This window comes from Mauremys mutica, chromosome 20 (genome assembly GCF_020497125.1).
Source record: "Mauremys mutica isolate MM-2020 ecotype Southern chromosome 20, ASM2049712v1, whole genome shotgun sequence".
Taxonomy (NCBI): domain Eukaryota; kingdom Metazoa; phylum Chordata; order Testudines; family Geoemydidae; genus Mauremys; species Mauremys mutica.
This window is the reverse complement of record NC_059091.1, coordinates 21,690,119-21,712,529: the sequence shown is the minus strand read 5'-3', so window position 1 is coordinate 21,712,529 and position 22,411 is coordinate 21,690,119. Positions and strand designations below refer to the sequence as shown.

The window sequence follows — 22,411 nt, the reverse complement described above, 5'->3', positions numbered from 1 at the left end:
CCCTTGCGCATCACACCCTGTAGGTGAATCTTTTCCCAGTGATACATACAGCAGCCTATGGGCTTTTCTAACCTATGTTTCTAGCATTAGGTCCATTGTTCCTACGGGCCATACCCCAGAAGAGGACTGGCAAGGCAGAACACTCCCTGTCAGTCTCTCCCTGCCTTGTTGTCCTTCCCACCCCCTGAGCAGCTGCCTACACTGGAGATGGAGCGGGGGGTTGGCACAAAATGTGCCTTTGCTGATTTAATGGGGAATTCCCATCCACCAGGGGAGTTGTCCACTATGGACATAGAATCATAGGATATCAGGGTTGGAAGAGACCTCAGGAGGTCATATAGTCCAACCCCCTGCTCAAAGCAGACCAACACCAACTAAATCATCCCAGCCAGGGCTTTGTGAAGCCTGACCTTAAAAACCTCTAAGGAAGGAGATTCCACCACCTCCCTAGGTAACCCATTCCAGTGCTTCATCACCCTCCATGACATTGACTGAATGGTTCATGCAAATGAACATCTGGCCCAGAGTCGAAGCCGGTGTAATCCTCACTGGGAAGGGACAGAAGAGAGACGTGCAGCACGAAAAACAACAAAAGAAGGGTGCTGGAGTATGCATGGGAAAGTTCCTTCCTCATTTTCATGCAAACCTTCTTCCAGCTCCTTGGAGTGCACAGTAGGCCAGCCTAGATTCCCCTACACCTGTTGTTCCAGTGCAACATGCAGACAGCTGCATCTGAACACAACTAAAACTCCACTTTCCCTATTCTCGATTACGGAGAGCACCATGCTCCACTGAGTCACCCAGGCATCGTCCTCATCTCTCCAGTACAACAATACACTAGGGCAGAGGTTCTCAAACTTTAGCAACCCGAGGACACCCATTTTGATTTAAAATTTTTCGTGGTCCTCCAAACCCCCTGCTCAGCCCCAGGCCCCATCCCAACTCCACCCCTTCCCCCAAGACCCCACCCCACCTCTTCCCTCCCCTGCTCCATCCCTGCCTTTCCTTTCCCCCAGTTCTTTCTGCCCCATCCCCTGAGCACACCCCATCCTCAGTCCTTCCCCTCCCTCCTAGCACCTCCTGCACGCTGCTGAACAGCTGTTCCCGGTGTGCAGGAGGTGCTGAGAGGGAGGGGGAGGAATTGATCAGTGGGGCTCATGGACCCCCTGGAGTACCCTCGTGGACCCCAGTTTGAGAAATGCTGCACTAGGGGGACAGGTGCATTGGGAATTTTGCCTTCCTCTAAACCGTCGGATGTTGGTCACTCTTGGGAAGCAGGATATCCCCCTTGCTGGACAGATGGTTTGACCAGGGATGACAATTCTTTTCCCCAGTCTCACTGGTACCTACTTTTGTTTGCCTTATACTCAATGAGCTGAACGGAGCGACGCCGGCGTTTTGCTGGCTGGGGACACTCTGGCTCTGCAGAAAGAAGTGAGAAACCGAAATGAAGCTCTGGACAGAGGGGAGCTCAGTCTTTGTGACCCAACCAGCCCTTAGCCTCCCTGCTGAGACTCAGCTGGCCATTGTGGTGATGGCTTTTGTGATGTAACAATCACACACTGCACATCTATGCCCCATTCATCCAAGAACCTCAAAACACTTTACAAAGGCAAATATCATTATCCCCAGTTGGTAGATGGCAAAGCTGAGACACCCAGAGGTGAAATGACGTCCCCAAAATCACGCAAATGGCAGAGTCAGAAATGGAATCTAGGCTTCCTGAATCCTGTATCCTACTGCAACCCATCTAACATACCTCACTATCTCCAAGAGCTGGGAACAGAACCCAGGAGTCCTGATTCCCTGTCCCCCTCTAAACTCTAGGTCGGGGTAGTCAATTATTTTTTGTCAAGGTCCAAATTTCTGGGTCAAGGTGTAGTCAGGGTTCAGACTCAGACTAAATAAAAAGATTTCGGGGTCCATTCAAAAGCATCTGGCAGTCCGGATTTGGCCTGATCTAGGCCAAGCCGCCTTCTCTGAATGCTTGCCCACTGGGAGGCAGATTGAAACCATCACAGCACAGACCACCAAGAGGCCGGCTTTCAATTGCTACTGTCCTGGGGCAGGTGAACAAAGACTTGGAAGTGAACGGTTTTGAAACCCTGTTACCAATACCTCGAGCCACCCAGAGATCAGCCAGTCTGTGAAGCTAGTTGCTGAATGGGGAGGTAAGCAAGGAGTTTCAGATCCATGCAGTGATACCTGATCTCTGGGGTGTTGAAATCTTAATGCTGGTCTCCAGGCTCAGTCCAGCATCTGCAAACACACCCATATTGTCCTTGCCACTGCCAGGTGTGCACCCAATGTCGCTTTTCTCCACAGAGTCCCAGATCTGTGACGAGTGGGCATAGATAGGAAATCATTATGAATAGTGGTATTTTGTATCTATATAGGCCTGGACTTCCACAGAGGTCTAATTCCCCTTGGTCCCTTTGGACTCCCAGCCAGAAGGGTCTCAAAGCACTTTACCCTCTGAAGACTAGATTTTGCTCTTCGAATGCTACGGATTAAAAATGCTCTATCTACACAGTGTTTTGTGTCTGGTGCAGGTTGACAGACTTGAGCTGGCAGGGCATGGGCTAGCACTCTGAAAATAGCCGCGTAGACAGTGCCGTGAAGCGGTGGCTTAGGCTGGAGCTCAGGCTCTGAAGCCCACCCCCCTTCCTCGGCGCCGTCTATATTTTTAGAGTGCTAGCATGAGCCCCATTAATCCACATGTGTCGACTAGGGCTGGGAAGCTTGCTCCCGCTTGCTCCAAAATGCTGTGTAGACGTACCATGAAAGATCATAGCCACCTCTAGCATGGTGTTGGAATGAGAACTGACTCAGAGGGAGGAAGGCAGTGGTGCTGGAACACTTTCTAGAGTGGGGGAGCTGTGCCCCTTCCTCCCTGTCCATGCCCCCTGCTGCCCCCTAGAGCTGGGGCCGGGAGCAGGACCCTGGCTCCGGGAGCGGGGGGACGGGACGGGATAAGGGGGCCGAGGCTGGGGCCACAGCTGGGGATAGATGTGGAGCCCTGGGTGCGGGGCTGGCAGCTGAGACTCTTGGCACAGGGCCAGGAGCAGGGGGCTGGGTGCGGAGCCGGCAGCCGGGACCCCAGGCCTGGAGCCCTGCCCCATGTAAAATCAGGGGGTGCTGTAGCACCCCTCACACGCCTCGTTCCCATGCCTATGGAGGAAGGCCTCCTTCTGAATCACCAAAATTACTTCTTGCAGCTCCCTGGGTTTCCTTTAAAGTCTCTCATTCAAGGACTGAACTGACCCACCCCTGCTTTGATTGAGTCTGAGGAAGAGCCCACCCCAAGGAGTTCGCTCGTAAGCAAAAAAATTCTTGCTATTACCAAACAAAATCTCAGCTCAGTACCTTCCACCCCGTAAAACACCACCAGTCACAGCCAATGTCCCGATGTTTTCATGGCCCACCTTTGTTTGCGAAATCTTGTGTTTCTTGTTCAGAACGTAGACTCCCTTGTCCACGGCCACCAGCCCGACACGCGCTCCAGCATCTCCTTCCACTTTGATTTTCATTGAGGACCCTGGCTTGTGGATTCTATTGTCCGCCTCAGTGGCTCCTTTCACCACCAGCTATTTGGAAAAGGGCGAAGCAAGGGGGTTATTTTATGGCAGAGGGAAGCCATTTACTTCCTTTCTTAGCATAAAAAAGTAGAGTAAATCTGAAGCTGATTCTAGATTCCAAAGGAATCTATTTATAGACCTTAATTTCTATCTATCTTTCTATTGCATCTCTAAGGGCAGGTCCATACTCACCGCGCGGGTCGACGCGGTGAGTTCGACTTCTCCGAGTTCGAACTATCGCGTCTAATCAAGACGCGATAGTTCGAACTCCCCACACGCGCCGGTCGACTCTGGAACTCCACCACCGCGAACGGCGGTGGCGGAGTCGACCTTGGAGCCGCGGAGTTCGACCCCGCCGCGTCTGGACGGGTAAGTCAGTCGAACTAGGGTACTTCGAGTTCAGCTACGCTATTCGCGTAGCTGAACTTGCGTACCCTAGTTCGACCCCCGCCCTTAGTGTAGACCAGGCCTCTGGAATCTCTTAATTGTGCTATTGACCCAGGAGACGCTGAGAGCTGAATCTTGTCCCATTATTCCTAAAAATGATTTTTTGTGTGTTTCGACTCTCCAGTCATGATTGAATGGTGCCCTGGTCTCCATTGTGCTAAAGGAGGAGGAAAAAGAAGTCTGAACCTTGAAGCGAGAAGAAAATCGTGGATAATAGTGATGGCTTTATGACAAGTGTCAATTTCTATTAACAGGCCTAGACTCAGAGGACCAGAGAGAAAAATCAACCCACCGTTCCCATGCAGGTGTCCTGGACGTCCACCCAGACTGAGTCTGCTACAATCTCTGAATTTCCTACTTGGTAGTAAGCCACGATGCGGAATGAAGGGATGAGGTCTGGAGTGATGTGCAGAGACATGGTCACCAGATTTTGTCCCACTTGCTTGGCCTGTCTTCCAGCCCGGATGATCTTCCCTTTATTCAGGATCTAACAGGGAAACATGAGACGTGGGTTGTGAAGGACAATGAACCTCATCATGCACCTGGACAAGACCAAGAGACTTGGAATGTTTCAGAGTCTAGAGTTGATGGAACTGGTTGAGGACTGCAGGACCTGGCTCTGAGGTGTGGAGGGTCTGGAATTCAGATACTCTTCAGACTCCCAAATCCAAGCATCATCCAGTTTAGGACCATCCCTCACGACTGGAATGGGTTAGACGAGGAACTGGTTGGAGCAAAGGCCTGGGAGTCTGGACCCCTGGATTCTACTTCTGGTTCTGCATGGGAGTGCGGTCTAGTGGTTAGAGCAAAGGACTATGGGTCAGTGATGGATTTAGAGTTAGTGGGGCCCTGTGAGCGGCTTCATTTTGGGGGGCCCCCCCTTCAGGACCCAGCCAAGAAAAAGAACATTCTCTTATCTCCCCTGTTTTTCATTCTTTTTCTCTTCATCCTCCTCCTATATTATAAAGTAATGGGAAGTAAATGAAAATAAAGTGAGGTACCTTGATTGTGGCAGGGGGTTGGGGGTGCAGGAAGGGGTGTGGGCTCTGGGCAGGGGCAGGGGTGTGGGAGGAGGGGTGGAGGCTCTGGGAGGAAGTTTGGGTGCGGGGTGCAGGATCTGGGTTGGGGCGGGGGGTTGGGGGGTGGGAGGTGGTTAGGGGGGCGGCACAGCTCCCAAAGCGACCGGCACACACATCCTTCCAGCAGCGGCTCCTAAGCGGGGGAGGAGGTGGGAGGGTTATCCAAGAGAGCTCTGTGCGCCGCTTCCCTCAGGCGCCGCCCCTGCAGCTCCCATTGGCTGCAGTTCCCAGCCAATGGGAGCTGTGGAATCAGCATGGAGACACCCTCCCCCCCACCAGGGGCTGCAGGGATATGCCAGCTGCTTCCAGGAGGGAGGGAGGCTGAGCGGGCAGGATGCCACTTCAGCTCTGCTGCTGGCACGTCTCTGCGTGCCCCTTAGGGGAAGGGGGGCAGCGGGTCTCCATGCACTGCCCAGGGCAGAGGCAGCGTGTGGAGCTGCCACCACCCCCGCCAGGGGCACGCAGAGACGTCCCAGCAGCTGGCTGCTTCCTGGAGCGGTGTGGGGCCACCGGCCACAGCATGCAGCCTGCCTGCCTGCCTGAGCCCTGCTGTGCCACCGGCTGGGACTCGGGGCAGGTTGTCAGATAGTTGTCCTGCATTTTGGGGGCCTCCCTGTCATTGAGGGCCCCATGCCACCACACGGTTTGTTTCATGGTAAATCTGCTCCTGCTGTGGGTGCATCCTTCTATGTGCATCTGTCTTACCCCTAAATTCAGACTTTGATTGCAATACAATAATGTTTGGGGAGTCTCCTCTAATTTCCCAATCGGGACTTTGGAGAAACTAAAGCAGACTCCTGTCCCCAGATAATCCATCCTCGGTTTATGTTCAGCCTTGAGAAGATGACATTGGGGGTTTAGTCAGTGCTGGGTGGCTACTCCAGGCCATGTAGACATGAGTAATAAAGCTTCTATGCAGGGCTTAAATTCAACTGGAGCTTTCCGGTAAATATTTTCAACTTCCCTTGAGTTTTTATAGGCTGCTGGGGGGAGGTGTGGGGGACTCCGGGAAATACTCTATAAGAATTTAAGCCCTGCTTCTGTGTCACTATGGAGTCTTCAGTGCCTGGATGTAAAAGGAGAACCTACTACCTTGGAGCACCACACTTACCAGGTAGGTGAAGTACATGTTCGTGTTCACAATACTTTGGCTACTAGTTTTCAGGTGGAAGTTCACAATTAAGTTGTCTCCAGGTTTGAGTTCAGTAGAGGCGACTGCCAGATGAAGATAATTTTGAGATCCTCCTTGGGTCTTATAGGCTTTAGCCACCATGGACTTACGGGCCTGGCGGTTCTCTGGGAGGTCCCTATGGTCAGTTTTTACCTGGAAGGTTCAGGGGAAAAAAAAGCAGTGTCAGTTAAACTAAATTTGAGCCTGAAAACAGTCTTTAACACATCCGTCTGGGCCAGATTCTGTTCTCAGTTACACTGGTGTAAATTCAGAGTTGCTTCAGATTTACATCATTTTCATGAAAAGCAGAGTCTGGACCCTAAATCTTTAAATAAATAAAAACTAGTTCATTAAGCCAAGAAAAAGTAATGACCTCCAGTCCTTATTCTAATAGCAGCACCTAGTGCTTTTCATGCCTGGCTCCCAGAGAGCTCTACAAAGGAGGTCCCTCGTTTACACAGTGGAAACTGAGGCACAGAGAGGGGAAGTGATGTGCTGAAGATCACATGGAGAAACAGTGGCAAAGCCAGGAGTTGAACCTAGGCCTCCTGAGCCCAAGGCACAAAGCTGCATTGCCTCCCTTCAGGTATTCTTAGTGTTGCAGAAGCTCCCATTCAATTTCTTTATATAGTTTAGTGCTTTGAAAGGCCCAGGAGACTGAAGCCTCTCAAGCCACAGGACAACCACAGCATGGACTCTGGCAGGGGAAGCTTCCCCACATGACCTCCCATCACTGTATCTCAGCCCGGACCCTTCCGGTATTAAGAAGGAAGTTTAGTCTCTATGGCCCAGTCAATCTTTGGCTTCTCTGGCGCCCTCTTCCAAGCCCCAACCAGCCAGCCTCCCATGCTGTTGCATTTTCATTAACCATACAGTCAATTCCTTTAGCTCTTTGCCAGATATCTGTGCATTTCCCACAAGACGCTGCCCCTTATGAAATCCAAATCACAGGCCGCTGGAAATGACCTGATCTCACCCAGTGTAGGGAGAAGGAAGTTCAGGTGCTATGCCAGCCTGAGATGGAAATAGTGGTCATATTGAAGCTGCATCACGTGATACTGGAAGGTTACTCACAGTGATGGCTAACTGGGATTGCCCCATAGGTGTGTTGATAACCAGCTTCGCCGTCCCATCTCGCTGAGTCAGCCTAGAATCTTGGGAACCATCCACCTTAACGGGAACGCGGGCTGCTGGTGAGCCATCAGGGTTTGTAACGTAGACCTGAGATCAAGGGGAGACAAAGGGATTACTGCCTAGCATTGTGTTGGACTAGGTTAGAGATTCTGTGAGTGCATTAAGCAATGGAGACACAGACAGGAGAGAATGATCGCACGGCTGCCCCACCCTCCAATTTCACTGCCCTCGGCAGTTCCGCACTAGATCCCCTCTACTCCCCAGGCCTGTTGCTTCCCAATTCTCCCCTTCCTCCACCATTCACCCATTCCCCATCTCTCTCCACCCCTCAACCCTGGCCTCTCCCAAACCTTTCTTCTTACTGCATTTGAACCTCAGGCTGCAATGCAGGAGAAAATATACATCTAGCTGCATACTGAGGGTATAGCTACACTGCAATCAAAGGGGTGACCAAGCTAGCTTTGGTTTAGCTTTCTGGAATAACAAGAGCAGTGAAGCTGCTGCAACACAGGCTAGCTGCTTGAGTTCACATCCAGGGTCCCTGGCAGGGTTTTACAGCCTTCCATGGCTTCACTGCTATCATTGCTAGATCAAAGCTGGCTCAGGTATGTCTACATGGGCTGCAGTCACACCTCTGACTGCAGGGTAGACATGTAACCTGAGCCAAACAGCCCTGGAGCACTGGGCCCAGCATACAGCCTCATTATGAGAGTGGAGGAGTCTAGAATCCTGAATGCACCTGTTACTGGTACAAGGCCCAGGAAGTAGCATGCACTGTCCTAAGGTATAGGAGTGACCTCATGCCACGTTTTGTATCCAGTGCCACTGCACCGCTTCCTAGATAGACTGTCAGCTTTGAGAGAGATTCTGATTTCAGTTACATCAGCATGAATTGATGTCAATGGAGATACTCCGGCTTGAAATAAGAACCTGGCCCTTTGTCTCCCGTTAATACCCAAAAAAAGGCCTAGATCCAGCCAGAAGAGATATTACCATGAGTTCAAATGGCATCCCTGGCTTGAAGTACTTGGCTGTTTTTGTGAAGTGGATTTCATAGGGAGATGTAACAATGTTAATTCCGGTTCTTTCCGCTTCCACCATGTCGCTGCCTGCAGAGAGAAGCCACAGGAGGGGTTAGGAAAAGCTGTTTCAGGACAGATTCTGATCTCATCTTCCCCACTGTCAGTCAGGAATAAATCTACTGGGGTCACTCTATAATTATGCCACAGTTAGGGGCGGCTCTAGGAATTTCGCTGCCCCAAGCATGGCGGCACGCCGCGGGGGGCGCTCTGGCGGTCGCCGGTCCTGCGGGTCTGGTGGACCTCCTGCAGACGTGCCTGCGGAGGGTCCGCTGGTCCCGCGGCTCCGGAGGCGCATCTGCAGGCATGCCTGTGGGAGGTCCACCGGAGCCGCCTGCCGCCCTCCCGGCAACAGGCAGAGTGCCCCCCGCAGCATGCCTCCCCAAGCATGCACTTGGCGTGCTGGGGTCTGGAGCCAGCCCTGGCCACAGTAATTAACAGGAGGATCTGGCCTGGTGTTTCTAAGGTACAAGGGACCTAAGCCCTGAAGGGCTTTATAGATCAAAAGCTATGCCCTGAATTGCTTACCAGACTGCGTCAAAACCGTCACAGTAACATAGATTGAGTGGCCGATGAGCTCCCTCAGGTCAACGAAACGGTTCTGCAGCATTGCTCTGGTTAGCTCTGCTTCCCCATTCCCATCAGTTATCTAGAAAGAGAGAAAGGGTTTCTTAACGTCACATGCACACACGTACACGCGCAGCTGTCGGCTCCCAAACTTCCATGGATTTAGAGCAGAGGGCAACTTTCTCCGAATGCCCCAGGTTGGTCTTCTACCCGGAGCCAGGAGGATTGCAGCTGGAATGGCATCGATTGTAGCCCACTTTGTTATTAGTGTCTGGGGTGGGGGAGACCCCTGGTGTCCACAGGTCCCAGCGTACAACTCTGAGCTCTGTAGTCTCTGCTGCTGCCCCTCTATCTTTGGGTGGTGGGGTGACAAATTGCAGAGCTCCTCGGGTACATATGGTTCACCAGCAGCACTTTGGCCACCCCGCCATAGGGAGCAATGGCACAGTCCCTATGCTGTCCCTTTAACTCCTCTTCTGTGGTGGCTGCAGAGGGAGCTGCATGAAGCAGGCATGGCAGCGAGGGTCATGGCAGCAGAGAAGCTTGAGCCGACGGAAAATTCCCTGAGCCCACAACCATGTACAGGCGAGTAGCACCTACAGTCAGCTGGTGGGAGAGAAAGTGGGCAGCTTTTCAGGAGCCACCTACCACTTTATACGTAAGAGCACATTGGGACTTTGTGCGGGATTATAGAGACACACAAGTTGGCTCTGCTCCATCTCACGTCCCCACCCCACACTGATCTTGACTACAGCCCTTGGTGGCATTGAAGGTAAACACCTGATTAAGATGATGTACACTTGGGGAGGCTCTTAACTACTTTATTAGTGAGGGCGCATCACTTCCTCAGCATTTCCCTTCCGAGAACGGGCGTTACCTCAATTCTCTTGAGTGACTGGGGGATGCTTTTCTTCTCATCGCCTATCTTCACCCCAAAGAGGACAAAGGCGGTGCCCTGTAAGTCTTTCCCATAGAGGAACCTGAAAGAGGAGAGGATGGGTAAGAAAAGCCCCACGGAAACCTCCTGAGAACCTGTGGTGCTGGCTTGTGGGTTATACCAAAGAAATTTCCATCGTGGTCTCTTGAAAGATACCATGTGCCCTTGGTTAAAGGTGGCCCAGTCACAGATCAAACTAAAATAACTCATTTGTTTTCAATTAACCTCTTTCTGATGTGCTAGCTGGAGGAAGTGGCAGAAATAGTAGATGAAGGAACTCAGCTGTAGCCACGGAGTTTGCTTATGGGTCAGGCCAGGTTTCAGTTCCTCACCAGAAGAAACTTTACTTTGGGAGAATAGCTTGCTGAATGTTTCCCCTCTAAACTGTTTTTCGATGGCAAACTGAGTTATTTACCAAACAAAATTTTCTGTAAGAACTGTCTGCTTTCCATAGGGGGAAAAAAGAAATCTATTTTTAATTGAAAAATTGAATGCCTGAAAACCCAAAATATTTAAATTTGGAAATGCTGCCATAATGCCTCCTGGGAGTTGTAGTTCTCTTGTCTCATGTGCCCATTCTCCTCTATGGGCCCAGCCCGCCCAGCCAGACAGCATCTCCCATGATGCACCAGGGCCAGGTACTCCCATGATGCACCGCCTCCCCTTCCACTCTACCAGCTCACAGAGACACCCACCTCGCGTTGATATGAATTATGAGGTCCTCGTTGCCATCTATGTAAAAAAACTTCTTAGATGGCTCCAACGTGACTTCAAAACTTGGTAACACTGGAGAAACGAGAGGGGAAGGAGAGAACGTTGAGTTTGTAGGATGGTACAGCTGAGCTATAAAGCCAAATTGAATAAAAAGTCTCCTCTACGATGGCGTCAGGAGATTAGAGAGAGGAGAGCTTTCTGGGATGAATGAAGGACAACACTGGGGATTCTTACCATACTCTTTGATGTCAAACTGCGCAGTGAAGCTCTGCTGTGGGGAGTCTTCATACCTAGCCACAATACTCCAGGTTCCCAAACTACAGGAGAAAATAAAAAGACGAATGGATGCTCCTAGCACTTATTTTGCTATATCTGACTGGCCCTCTTCTTTCTCCAGGGAATTTTATTGGCCTGTAATGCTAAACCTAAGCCATGCATTGATCCCAAGATGTCTTCAGGTCAATAAAGATGACAGTTCGCCATCTTAGCTTCTGGCAATCTAACATACGGTTGCAAAATCTGCCCTCCTTGGGGCAGGGGTGAAACATGTTGGGTAGGAGGACAAATTCGGACGGGTTCTCCAATCAAGAAGGGTTTGGACATTTATATGGCTCCTAAGAATAAGAACAGTTAATGCTAACAACAATTCTGGAAAGGTTCTTAAACCTCAGGCTTCAGGGCTTAAGCCAGTCTCTAAATATCAGGATGACACTGTCATAGGGATATTATCCCACATCTGCCTACTTCAGAGGCTCTTACGCTGTCCTCTGCACCATCTGGTGGTACCACTTTTGGCCCCAGAATATTGGACTAGATGGATCTTGAGTCTGATCCACTCTGGCAATTCTTATGTCACAATCACTGTGTTATTGGGGATAGAATGCTCTCAATAGGAAAATTGCCACCATGTGTCCACATCTGCTTTAAACACTGCTTAGGAGGTTATCATCTCCAGGAAAGGCCCGTAGGTGAAACAGCTAATGAATCATACAGATAAATCTTCTGTTTCACTGCCTGATCTCTGTTGGTCTTTATTACTAGGGCCTTACCAAATTCCTGGTCCCTTCTGGTCAATTTCTCAGCCGCAGGATTTGAAAATTAGTCAGTTTCACACTTTCTGATGTTTACATCTGAAATTTCACAGTGCTGTAACGATGGGGTTCCCGACCCAAAAGGCAGCTGTGTGGCGAGTGGGGGTCACAAAGCTGTTGTAGGGGGGGTTGTGGGATTGCCACCCTCACTTCCATGCTGCCTTCATAGCCTGGCTTCCTGCAGCTTCAGGAGGTACCAGAGGTGGGTCTGATATTCCCCCAAGAGTGGTGGGGAGGAACAGGACTTACTCTTCTGCTGGGGCCTAGCAGCTAGACCCTGGGGAGCCCCTTGCCCTGCCCCTCTCCTTCCCCTCCAATAGCTAGATTTCATGAGGGAGGGCTTATTTCACAGTCCATGGCACGTTTTTCACAGCCGTGACTTTGGTAGGGCCCTATTTATTACATATGCATATGGTGACATTTAGGGCAACTTACTTGACAATATCAGGTAAGTGATGATTCATAGGGAAAATCCCGACTTTGCTGGGTGACGATACAGATTCCCTCTTCACAATAAGGCCCTCAGGTGTCTGGCAAGTAAAGTCAGGTCAGAGTTTAGAGATGTCAGAAAACGTTGTGAATTGTTCTGCCCAATACGATCATGTGGTTTTAATTTGTGGGGTTCCTAATAAAATATTCTGAGGTTTATAAATCAGCATGTAACAGTCAGTTGCTTCAGCTGCTTTGGTTGATGTGATGCAGCGACCCCTTGGAAAAGGACCCCCTGTTCTTTGCAAATAACTAACTCTTACCTCAGACCTGACAAACTTACTACACCAAACACACGTCTTGCAGGGTGTTTATCCTTGAGGAATAACATGTATGGTACCTACAGAAAGCTTGCAACTTATCAAGACTCAATCATTGCAAGATTGCTCAGCACTGACTGGAGGTTTGGGGATGGGTTTGGGGGAGGGCGTTATAGAACTGATGAATGAAATTGTTTTTAATTGTTCACTGTATTAATGTAACTTCATAAGTAAAGTTTTATGAATGAAACAACATTGATTCATAAAACTGGTTACCCCAATAACTGGCTAATTGACAATTAAGATGCTTGTTAAGAGCCAGAGCTGTTCAGCCAGCTGCCCTTGTAAATTTCAGTGTCAATCCAATTCCTGCTTAAATCACTGAGACTTGCACTGTTTCAATACTGTAACTTCTGTTCATTGTTTGCCATATTGTAATTCAAACTCCATTTTAAAACGCTTAAAAGCTTGCTGCAACCTTCATTTTTGCAAAACCCTGCTGTAATCTTATTAGTTTAGTTTTGATGTGTGAATGAGGTATGTATGGATGATAGAATCAACCTCCAGCACCAGCCTGTCCTGATGAAACAGAGTTCAAACACTAATGTCTGAAGATGCAGACAACGGCCCTAACAAAGTAAGAAGAGTCCACCCTAAAAAGAAAAGAACAAAGGTATAATAGAAGGAAGATCAAAGCCAGGTCTGAGGCTGAAAGTCCCATCTGCAACTGATGGGTGATCAATCACACCGAACCCAGAGGCACCGTGACACAGCAAGACCTATAGACTCTTGATTCAAACTAAAAGCCTATAAAAAAGATGGGTGAGATGGAAGACTTTGGGGGGTAACGTTCTGCTGCTAACATGGGAGGGCAGACCCAGCCCTTCCTTGTGCCCGGCTTTCCTGGCCAGTTAGCCGCCACAAGCTATGAATGCAAGCTGCGAAATCAAGACATGGACTCAAGCTATGTTCAGGACTGGTAACTATCCAGCAGCTGCAGAACATCTGATGAGTATGTGTGAGTGTGTAGGTATTAGGTATTAGTTATTGGTCATAAATCTAATTGTGTTATCATAATAAATGTGGCATCTTTGCCTTGTCCCCTGAAATCATCCTGTGTAGTTTTGTCTACATAATAGCGTAATATGCATTTCACGGACATGTCATGAAATAATGTAAAAATAAGAGAAACATAACAATATATACATAATTATTATAATTATAAATATATTCTGAAACAAAAACATGTTTGAAACAAAACATTGATGCTTTCTTAAAACAACCTTTTCCGCTTTGAAAATATTTTGTTGCAGAAATTTCGTCAAAATCTGTTTCACCAAAGATCAGATCTATTCGTAGCTTCCACTTCAGACCCATGCTGGCTGCACAGCTCCCTTATCAATAACCTTTCTACCCTCCCAAAGTGCTCCCAAAACCTTCCTCCAATGCTACACACTTCTCCAACTGAACCATGAAACCGCTCAAACAGCACAGCTGCTCCTCCAGAACCATAGAACTTTCCTAGTCAATGACAGCAGGAAACTTTCCAGGCATTAGGTTTACAAGGTGAGGCTTCAATCAGCTATTAACTCAACTCCTTGCCTTACCATGTTTTTATATGTTTGCAGTGTTGTTGTAGCCATGTTGGTCCCAGGCTATGACAGACAAGGTGGGTGAAATTATATCTTTTATTCTGTTGATGGAAGAGAAACTTTCCAGACACACAGACCTGAAGAAGAGCTCTGTGGAGCTCAAAGCTCGTCTCTTTCCACCAACAGAAGTTGGTGTAATAAAAGATATTATCACACCCACCTTGTCTGTCTCATGCTGCTGCTGGAGTGTTCACATTCAGTGATGCTAGTTAAAACAGTTTAGTTTACAAAACTCAATTCTTACACCTAGACATTGTGACGAAGTGACAGGAAAATGTCTTACATGTAATTCAACAATAACTGGTTTCGACACTGGTTCCAGTTGATGGCCCACAGAGAAGATTCGACAATAGACTGAAAAAAAAAATTCAGAAGGCAAATTAATGGTTGTTTCTCTGCCAGGCCTTGGGTTGGTTTATTTCACTTTAAGCAGAGCCCAATCTGAGTATATGGGTTAAAATATAGGAAACAAAAGGTAGGATGAAATTAATAGGCAGAGTGTTTAAAACAAACAAAAGGAAAAACTTCGTCACACAACACAGAGTCAACTTGTGGAACTCATTGCCATGGTATGTTGTGTGAAGGCTAAAAGTATAATTGGGTTCAACAAAGAATGAGCTAATTTCATGGAAGATTGACCATCTTGGCTAATAGCCATTGGTGGATCTGCTCCAGGTGTCCCTAGACCCTCAACTGCCAGGAGCTGGGACTTGACAACGGAAGATGGATCACTCAAAATTGCCCTGTTCTGTTCATTCTGATGAGGGCTTTGTGACTACATGTGTATGCGTCATGAGGAGTTGGGCTGAGATCAAAAGATTCTATTTCCCATAGGCCACAGAACAGCTGTGAAATGTAATGGCTGTGTCACTACCAACATAAAATGGGACTGAAAAAAAATTCTGAAGTGATGGGGTCCATATCCCATTCCCATCCAGGTCCAATCTGTCTTTGGTGCTTATATGGCCCCCCTTTCTGTAATATATGGGTGCCTCACAATCTTTAATGTGTTTATCTTCACAACACATCTGCAAAGCCGGGCAGTGCTTTTATCTCCATTGTACAGATAGGGGAACTGAGGTACAGAGAGGCTAGGCAACTTGCCCAAGGTCACACGCAGTTTGTGGAAGAAGAGGAACTTGACCACCAATCTTCCAAGACGTAGACTAGTATCCTAACCACTTGACCATGCTTCCTCTCTTCCCCCATCAATATCGAAAGCTCTGAAGACTCAATGGAAAAGCCTTGAGGCATCATTCACTAATGTTTTGTACCTTGTGTCCAGAGTTGAGTGAATGATTTTTTTTTTTGTTCAGTGGCCAAACTGAAAAATCCCCCCAATTTTTGTTCCGGGTCAACACGAAACGGAAGTTTGTTTGGTTTTTCTTGCCAAAACAAAATGATGATATATTATGACAGGGCAATGCCCTTGCATGAAGTGTATTATGACTGGTAAACATTTTGTTTCGGGTCAAACAAAACATTTTATTTTGTTGAGTTTTCTGGTGGTTTTTACTTAAAAGCAAATTTAGCTGAATTTCTAAATGGAACACCATTTCCAAACAAAACGTCAAAATGTTGTATTTCAAAAAACGTCAAAATGAATCATTTTGACTTAAAAAAAATCATCTTTTTTTCAGTCAAAACTATTCTCCAAAATCAACCTGAATTTGTGAACAGTTTTGGTCAACCCAAAACTGATTTTTTTGGAGCATAAACTATTTGTCTGAAAAATTTCACGCAGTTCCACTTGTGTTATCATTTACCCCAGGGCAGAGTGGAGTAAAATGCTACCTCTGGCATGAGTGGAGAGTTCTGTTTTGGGAGCAATTTAGGTCTTATTTGCACAGGTGTGACTGATGACCCAAGGTGCAAGGCAGCGGATGATCAGATGTTAAGATATGACAGTTCCCTTGCATGGAGTGTACTTCAAATAGTCAAGTACCAATGAATGGTAACATACTCCTGGGGATGGGGACTTAAGAAGCCACTAATGAAATACGGAAGAATTAAAACCAGAAGATGAGAGAGACAATAATCTCCACAATATGCAACCTGCAGCCCTGCTGTAGCTCTAAAATGAAGTCAGTGCACCCAATGCCCAAAAGGGGTCAGAAGAAGGCAGTACCCGTAGATCCAGGTGTGTAGATGGTTTTATCCGTCTGGATGAAGATGTAGCCACTGTGGAAGGTGACCAGAACCACTTTCTCCAAGTTGAATTGTGGGCTTCTGGCTTGCACAGCCACATACTGTTTGACATCTTTCTTTATGTCTTTGGTAGGAACCTGAGTGAACATGAGATTATTTAGTGTGGAGTTATTGGTTCAGCAGGTCAATGGTCACAATGTATAAAGTATCCATGTTGGAACAGTGAAACTCAAACATAAATCATGCTAGCAATTCTTACAAAAGTTACAAAGCTCCATGAGAAACACTATGTCATACATTTCCCCTTGATCCATCTATCTCAGGGGCAGGCAAACTTTTTGGCCTGAGGGACGCATCAGGTTTCAGAAATTATATGGAGGGCTGGTTAGGTAGCTTGGCCCCCACCTCCTATCCACCCACCTGGGACTCCTGCCCCATCCAACCCCCTCTGCCCCATCCACTCCCCCAGGACCCCAGCCCCATCCACCCCCCTGTGCTCCCTGTCCCCTAACTGGCCCCAGAACCCCTGCCTCTGATTGCCCCCCGCCGCCCCATCCAACCCCTCCTCTCATTCCTGACTCCCCCCAGGACCCCTGGCCCATCCAACCACCCCTTCTCCCTGTCCCCTGAATGCCCCCCGCCGCCCCATCCAACCCCTCCTCTCATTCCTGACTGCCCCTCCCAGGACCCCTGCCCCCATTCAACCCCCCTGTTCCCTGCCCTCTGACTGCCCTGACCCCTATCCATACCCCCACCCCCGACCACCACCCCAAACTCCCCTGCCCTCTATCCAACCCCCCTTGCTCCCTGCCCCCTGAGGCTGCAGGGGAGGGGGAACAGCCGGGCAGGAGGGTCCCGCGGGCCACAGTTTGCCCACCTCTGGTCTATATGAATTGTAAGATCTTCAGGACAGGGACTGATTCGTAGACTTTAAGGCCTTACCCTGTGTTTGTACAATACCTAACAGATTGGCGCTTTGACTTTGCTTAGGGTCTCTGGGCACTAGAATATGAAAGTGTAGTCTAGTGGATATTAAAAGAATGAGTTAAAAGTAATTTCAGCTCCTACCCCTGCCTTGGATCCTTGCCCCCTACCAATTTTTGTGATTTACAATCCCGTTTTACTATTTTTTTTAAACCTCTCCCTGGGTGTTGTGGGAAAATTCCACCCAGACAACAGAAATTCTGACAACTAAGTAGACAGGGGGAGCCAGTGAAATTGAAAATCTCCCCTTTCATGTATCAAATGCACAAATGGGTGTTAGCTTTAAACCACCTTTGCACCCTCCTTATCCTGGGCTGCTCCATGGTATCAAGTTTATTTGGACAGCCGTAGGGACCTGACTAAGTTACAGCAACCTCCTAGGGCTGCCCCATGGGCTGCAGCCCAGGTATGACGCTCCACCCCAGCATGCCTCCTATGCCAGGGCTAATGAAGGGATCCTCAGAAGGCAGCTTTATTCCCCCAGTGCTTGGGCCTGAAGGGATCCTCCCTGGCCACATATGGCCCCTTTACACCACTTTGGCCCTTTTACCTGGTGTAAAGAGGCCGTGAAAGAACTGATGATCTCATCCCTCATCTCTTTCCATGATAACGAATTTAGAGGACAGGAGTCCAGGGCGGGGGAAGGGGCGGATAGGAGGTGGGGGCCGGGCCACGACCCCCTCCCCTAACCAGCCCTCCATACAGTCTCCGAAACCTGATGTGGCCCTCAGGCCAAAAAGTTTGCCTGCCCCTGATATAGGCAATGCAAAAGGCAAAGAAAGGACTACAGGAACACTGACTACTGGGGGATTTTAACCAACTGGCTAAGCAATTTATTTTTCCCTCCTCTTTTGGTGGAAGTTACCCAAAAACATCCGTGTTCCCAATGCTAATGACTTTACTGAGATTCTCACGATAGTCAATATTTTCCCTCAAAGCTCCAGCTCCTGGATTCACGTGATTAGATGCAAACCTCAGTTTTCCTGTTTTTAAACAAGGATGTTCTCATAGTTGCAGAGAAAAGCTTGAAAATGTGACCCAAGTGCACCCGAAAGGCTCAGAAACCAGAAGACAAACAAAATGATCAGGGGTGGGGGAAGCACTTATGATTTTTAAGCCAATCTTGTGACTTCTTGATGTCTGACTGACACTTTTTGGAATACCTGGGGTTGGCACCATTGAAACATATATTGTGATTTGGTTTAACCATTTGTTTTGCTTGAGCGATACGAGGCTGGGGTTTTACGCACCTTTATTATGGCAGTGCCCATCATTCCATTGTCAGAGTTCAGGTTGGTTTTGACTTGGTATAAAACAAGCCTCTTCAGAGGGAAGTCTTGTACGGTGATTGTCACCTCGGTTGGAGTGGTGAGACCATGGGCTTCCACCACGACCTTTTCTTCGCTCTCCACCCGCAGGACGTTAGGGGTGATCAGAGTGTATCTATGAAATGTTTATTCATTTACAGAAAATCTTTGACAAGGTCCCTCACCAAAGTTCTTAAGCAAAGTAAGCTGTCATGGGATAAAAGGGAAGGTCCTCAAAACGGATTAGTAACTGGTTAAAATATAGGAAACAAAGGCTAGGAATAAATGGTCAGTTTTCAGAATGGAGAGAGGAGGTTAATAGTGGTGTCCCCCAAGGGTTTGTACCGGGACCAGTCCTGTTCAACATATTCATAAACGATCTGGAAAAAGGGTTAAACAGTGAGGTGGCAAAATTTGCAGATGATACAAAACTACTGAAGATAGTTAAGTCCCAAGCAGACTGCAAAATGTTACAAAAGGATCTCACAAAACTGGATGACTGGCAAACAACATGGCAGATGAAATTCAATATTGCAATGCACATTGGAAAACATAATCCCAACTATACATATAAAATGAAGGGGTCTAAATTAGCTGTTACCACTCAAGAGAGATCTTGGAGTCATTGTGGATAGTTCTCTGAAAACATCCACTCAATGTGCAGTGGCAGTCAAAAAAGCAAACAGAATGTTGGGAGTCATTAAGAAAGGGATAGATTATAAGACAGAAAATATCATATTTCCTCTATATAAATCCACAGTACACCCACATCTTGAATTCTGCGTGCAGATGTGATCGCCCCATCTCAACAAAGATACATAGGAATTGGAAAAGGTTCAGAAAAGGACAACAAAAATGGTTAGGAGTATGGAACGGCTTCCATATGAGGGAAGATTAGTAAGACTGGGACTTATCAGCTTGGAAAAGAGATGACTAAGGTGGGATATGATAGAGGTCTATAAAATCATGACCGATGTGGAGAAAGTAAATAAGGAAGTGTTATTTACTCCTTCTCATAACACAAGAACTAGGGGTCACCAAATGAAACTAATAGGCAGCAGATTTAAAACAAACAAAAAGAAGTATTTTTTCCACACAGTGGACGGTCAACCTGTGGAACTCCTTGCCAGAGGATGTTGTGAAGGCCAAGACTATAACAGGTTCAACAAAGAACTAGATATGTTCATGGAGGATAGGCCCATCAATGGCTATTAGGCAGGATGGGCAGGGATAGTGTCCCTAGCCTCTGTTTGCCAGAAGCTGGGAATGAATGACAGGGATAGATCACTTGATGATTACCTGTGCTGTTTATTCCCTCTGGGGCACCTGGCATCGGCCACTGTTGGTAGACAGGATACTGGGCTAGATGGACCTTTGGTCTGACCCAGTATGGCTGTTCTTATCTTTTTATGTACTACATTTTAAAGTCCATCTGAGACACCCACTTCCCCAAGCATGCCTCCTGCCTCTTCATCACCAATGAGCGTCATACCCTCCCTGCCCACCTCTAAACCACAAAGTCCAGGAAATGCAGAGGAATGCAATTGGCCGTATAAATCACCTTCTCTCTCGCTGTCTCTTGGACACACCCACCCAGCCACATACACACACACATACACACACACCCCATTCCTCTAGCAAGTCAACAGTTGCCTACCATGGTCACAAATATGACCCTCAGACAACCTAATTCTTTCTCCTGTGGGATGACAGGGTCCCTATGGAACAACTCTATGTTTCCTAGCTTGTGGCTTTGCTTTGGGTGTTATTTGCCTGTTGGAATTTTAACTCTTTTAAAGGTGCCTTTTTGTAGCTTCATAATAGCAGAATTTGGGAACTTTATTCTGTGGCTACTAGTAAGGCGCAAAGGGTCATATCTGAAGTCTCCTTTGGGTAAGCTTGCATAAGTTGGTGCCAAGCCATAAACACATTCACTGGAAAGAATCTCAAACTAAAACTCCAGGTGGGGACATCATTTTTTGAAATCTAGCTCTTGGCCCACCCCTAAGATTTACACAGCATGGGCAAGCAAAGTTCTCCCTTCAGTGGGAGAGACGCAGCCAACCATGCCTGCTGCAGACCTCTCAGTAATGAGATCTGAACTCACAGGAATGTACAAATGCACAGGCAAAATTGTTACCAAGTCTCAATCACTGATTTTCATCTCAAAGCTGTTTCAAACCAGTGCAACGTTGCTGACTTCAATGCAGTCATTCCTGATTTACAGCGCTGTAAGTGAGAGCAGAATTCTGCCCAATGGGAGGGTTGCCTTATAGAAATTATTATAGAAATTTGGCACTAGAATTCCATTTTTCAGGTTACAGCACTTCCAAATTCCACAATCCTGAAATAATTTGAAAATGAAGGAGGTTGACAAAGATCAGAGCAAACGGGAAAGAGAATTTCTGAAGCTGGCTCCCACTTGTTAGGGAATTTCAGCGAAGGAAGAAAAATTAAGGGTAGGCTCCACTCAGACCAGTCTAAAGAACCCCAGGTTAATATCCTCACCTGCTCAGAATCATGGGCGGTACTTACATTTGGCTTTGAGAAACGGCTGGGAAACAGAACCCAAACACGGCCAGTAGGTAGAGAACACATCCCTCCATGGCGATGAGGGTTGAAGTAGTAGCTCCTAGTGGGTTATTTATATTCAGAGTCCAATGTAAACCAAGCCCTTATGCAAACCAGTGAGCAATTATTAAGTTTTGGGAAGGAGCCAAGACAGCTTTGCATCTTAACAGAATGACCTAGGAGGGATATTTGGACTGCTAGTTTGATGTTTGTTCTCTTATTTATTCAAGCTAGTGACAGCCAAGAATGGCCAGGCTCAAATCTAGGGATGGGGAAATTGATCAAAACACATCTTGTTCAGCTCTCCACAGGGAACCAAGTACAAGGATTAGGAGTCAGGACTCCTGAGTGTCGTTGCTGTCTCTGCCACTGCCTCATCATAGAATAGGGGTGAGCAAACTACGGCCCACAGGTCGGATGCAGCCCTCCAGCCATTTTAAGGCAGCCCTCGAGCTCCCGCTGGTGAGGGGGGCTTATCCCACTCCAGCGCTCCAGCCGGGGAGCAGGGTCAGGGGCTGCTCCACGCAGCTCCCAGAAGCAGCGCCATGGTCCCACTCTGGCTCCTAGGTGTAAGGGTAGCCAGGGGGCTCCGCTCTGCATGCTGCCCCCACCCAAAGCGCCGCTAATAGCCATTGATGGACATATCCTCCATGAACTTCTCTCATTCTTTTTTGAACCCAGTTATACTTTTGGCCTTCACAACCTCCCCTGGTAATGAGTTCCACAGGTTGACTGTGCATTGTGTGAAGAAATATTTCCTTACTCTTCTTTTAAACCTGTTACCTCTTAATTTCATTGGGTGACCCCTGGTTCCTGTGTTATGTGAAGGGGTAAATAACAATTCCTTATTCACTTTCTCCACACCAGTCGTGATTTTATAGGCCTCTATCATATTCCCTCGATCCCACAGTCATCTCTTTTCTAAGATGAACAGTCCCAGTCTTGTTAATCTCGTCTTATATGGAAGCTGTTCCATATTCCTAATCATTTCTGTTCCTCTTCTTTCCAATTCTAATATATCTTTTTTGAGATGGGGTGACCAGAATTGCAAGCAGCATTCAAGGAATGGGCGTGCCATGGATTTATATAGAGGCATTATGATATTTTCTGTTGTCTTATCCATCCGGTTCCTAACGGTTCTAACATTCTGTTTGCTTTTTTGACAGCCGCTGCTCATTGAGCAGATGTTTTTATAGCACAATC

The 22,411-nt window shown here is 47.7% G+C and overlaps 1 protein-coding gene across 1 annotated transcript in view; it reads right to left on the bottom strand.

The window, feature by feature from the left end:
• Positions 1-21,276, bottom strand: part of LOC123353426 (venom factor-like) — a 57,171-nt gene extending 35,895 nt beyond the window's left edge. The window contains exons 1-16 of the mRNA XM_044994491.1: positions 21,173-21,276; positions 18,581-18,773; positions 16,327-16,483; positions 14,482-14,552; positions 12,233-12,327; positions 10,941-11,023; positions 10,688-10,778; positions 9,933-10,035; positions 9,017-9,137; positions 8,403-8,518; positions 7,350-7,496; positions 6,216-6,428; positions 4,318-4,512; positions 3,426-3,587; positions 2,206-2,335; positions 1,351-1,422 (exon numbers count right to left, since the gene is read on the bottom strand). Of these exons, the coding sequence (XP_044850426.1) occupies positions 1,351-1,422; positions 2,206-2,335; positions 3,426-3,587; positions 4,318-4,512; positions 6,216-6,428; positions 7,350-7,496; positions 8,403-8,518; positions 9,017-9,137; positions 9,933-10,035; positions 10,688-10,778; positions 10,941-11,023; positions 12,233-12,327; positions 14,482-14,552; positions 16,327-16,483; positions 18,581-18,773; positions 21,173-21,243 (2,020 nt within the window). The 5' untranslated portion in view covers positions 21,244-21,276. The remainder of the gene's footprint in view (positions 1-1,350; positions 1,423-2,205; positions 2,336-3,425; positions 3,588-4,317; positions 4,513-6,215; positions 6,429-7,349; positions 7,497-8,402; positions 8,519-9,016; positions 9,138-9,932; positions 10,036-10,687; positions 10,779-10,940; positions 11,024-12,232; positions 12,328-14,481; positions 14,553-16,326; positions 16,484-18,580; positions 18,774-21,172) is intronic.
• Positions 21,277-22,411: the final 1,135 nt, after the last annotated feature.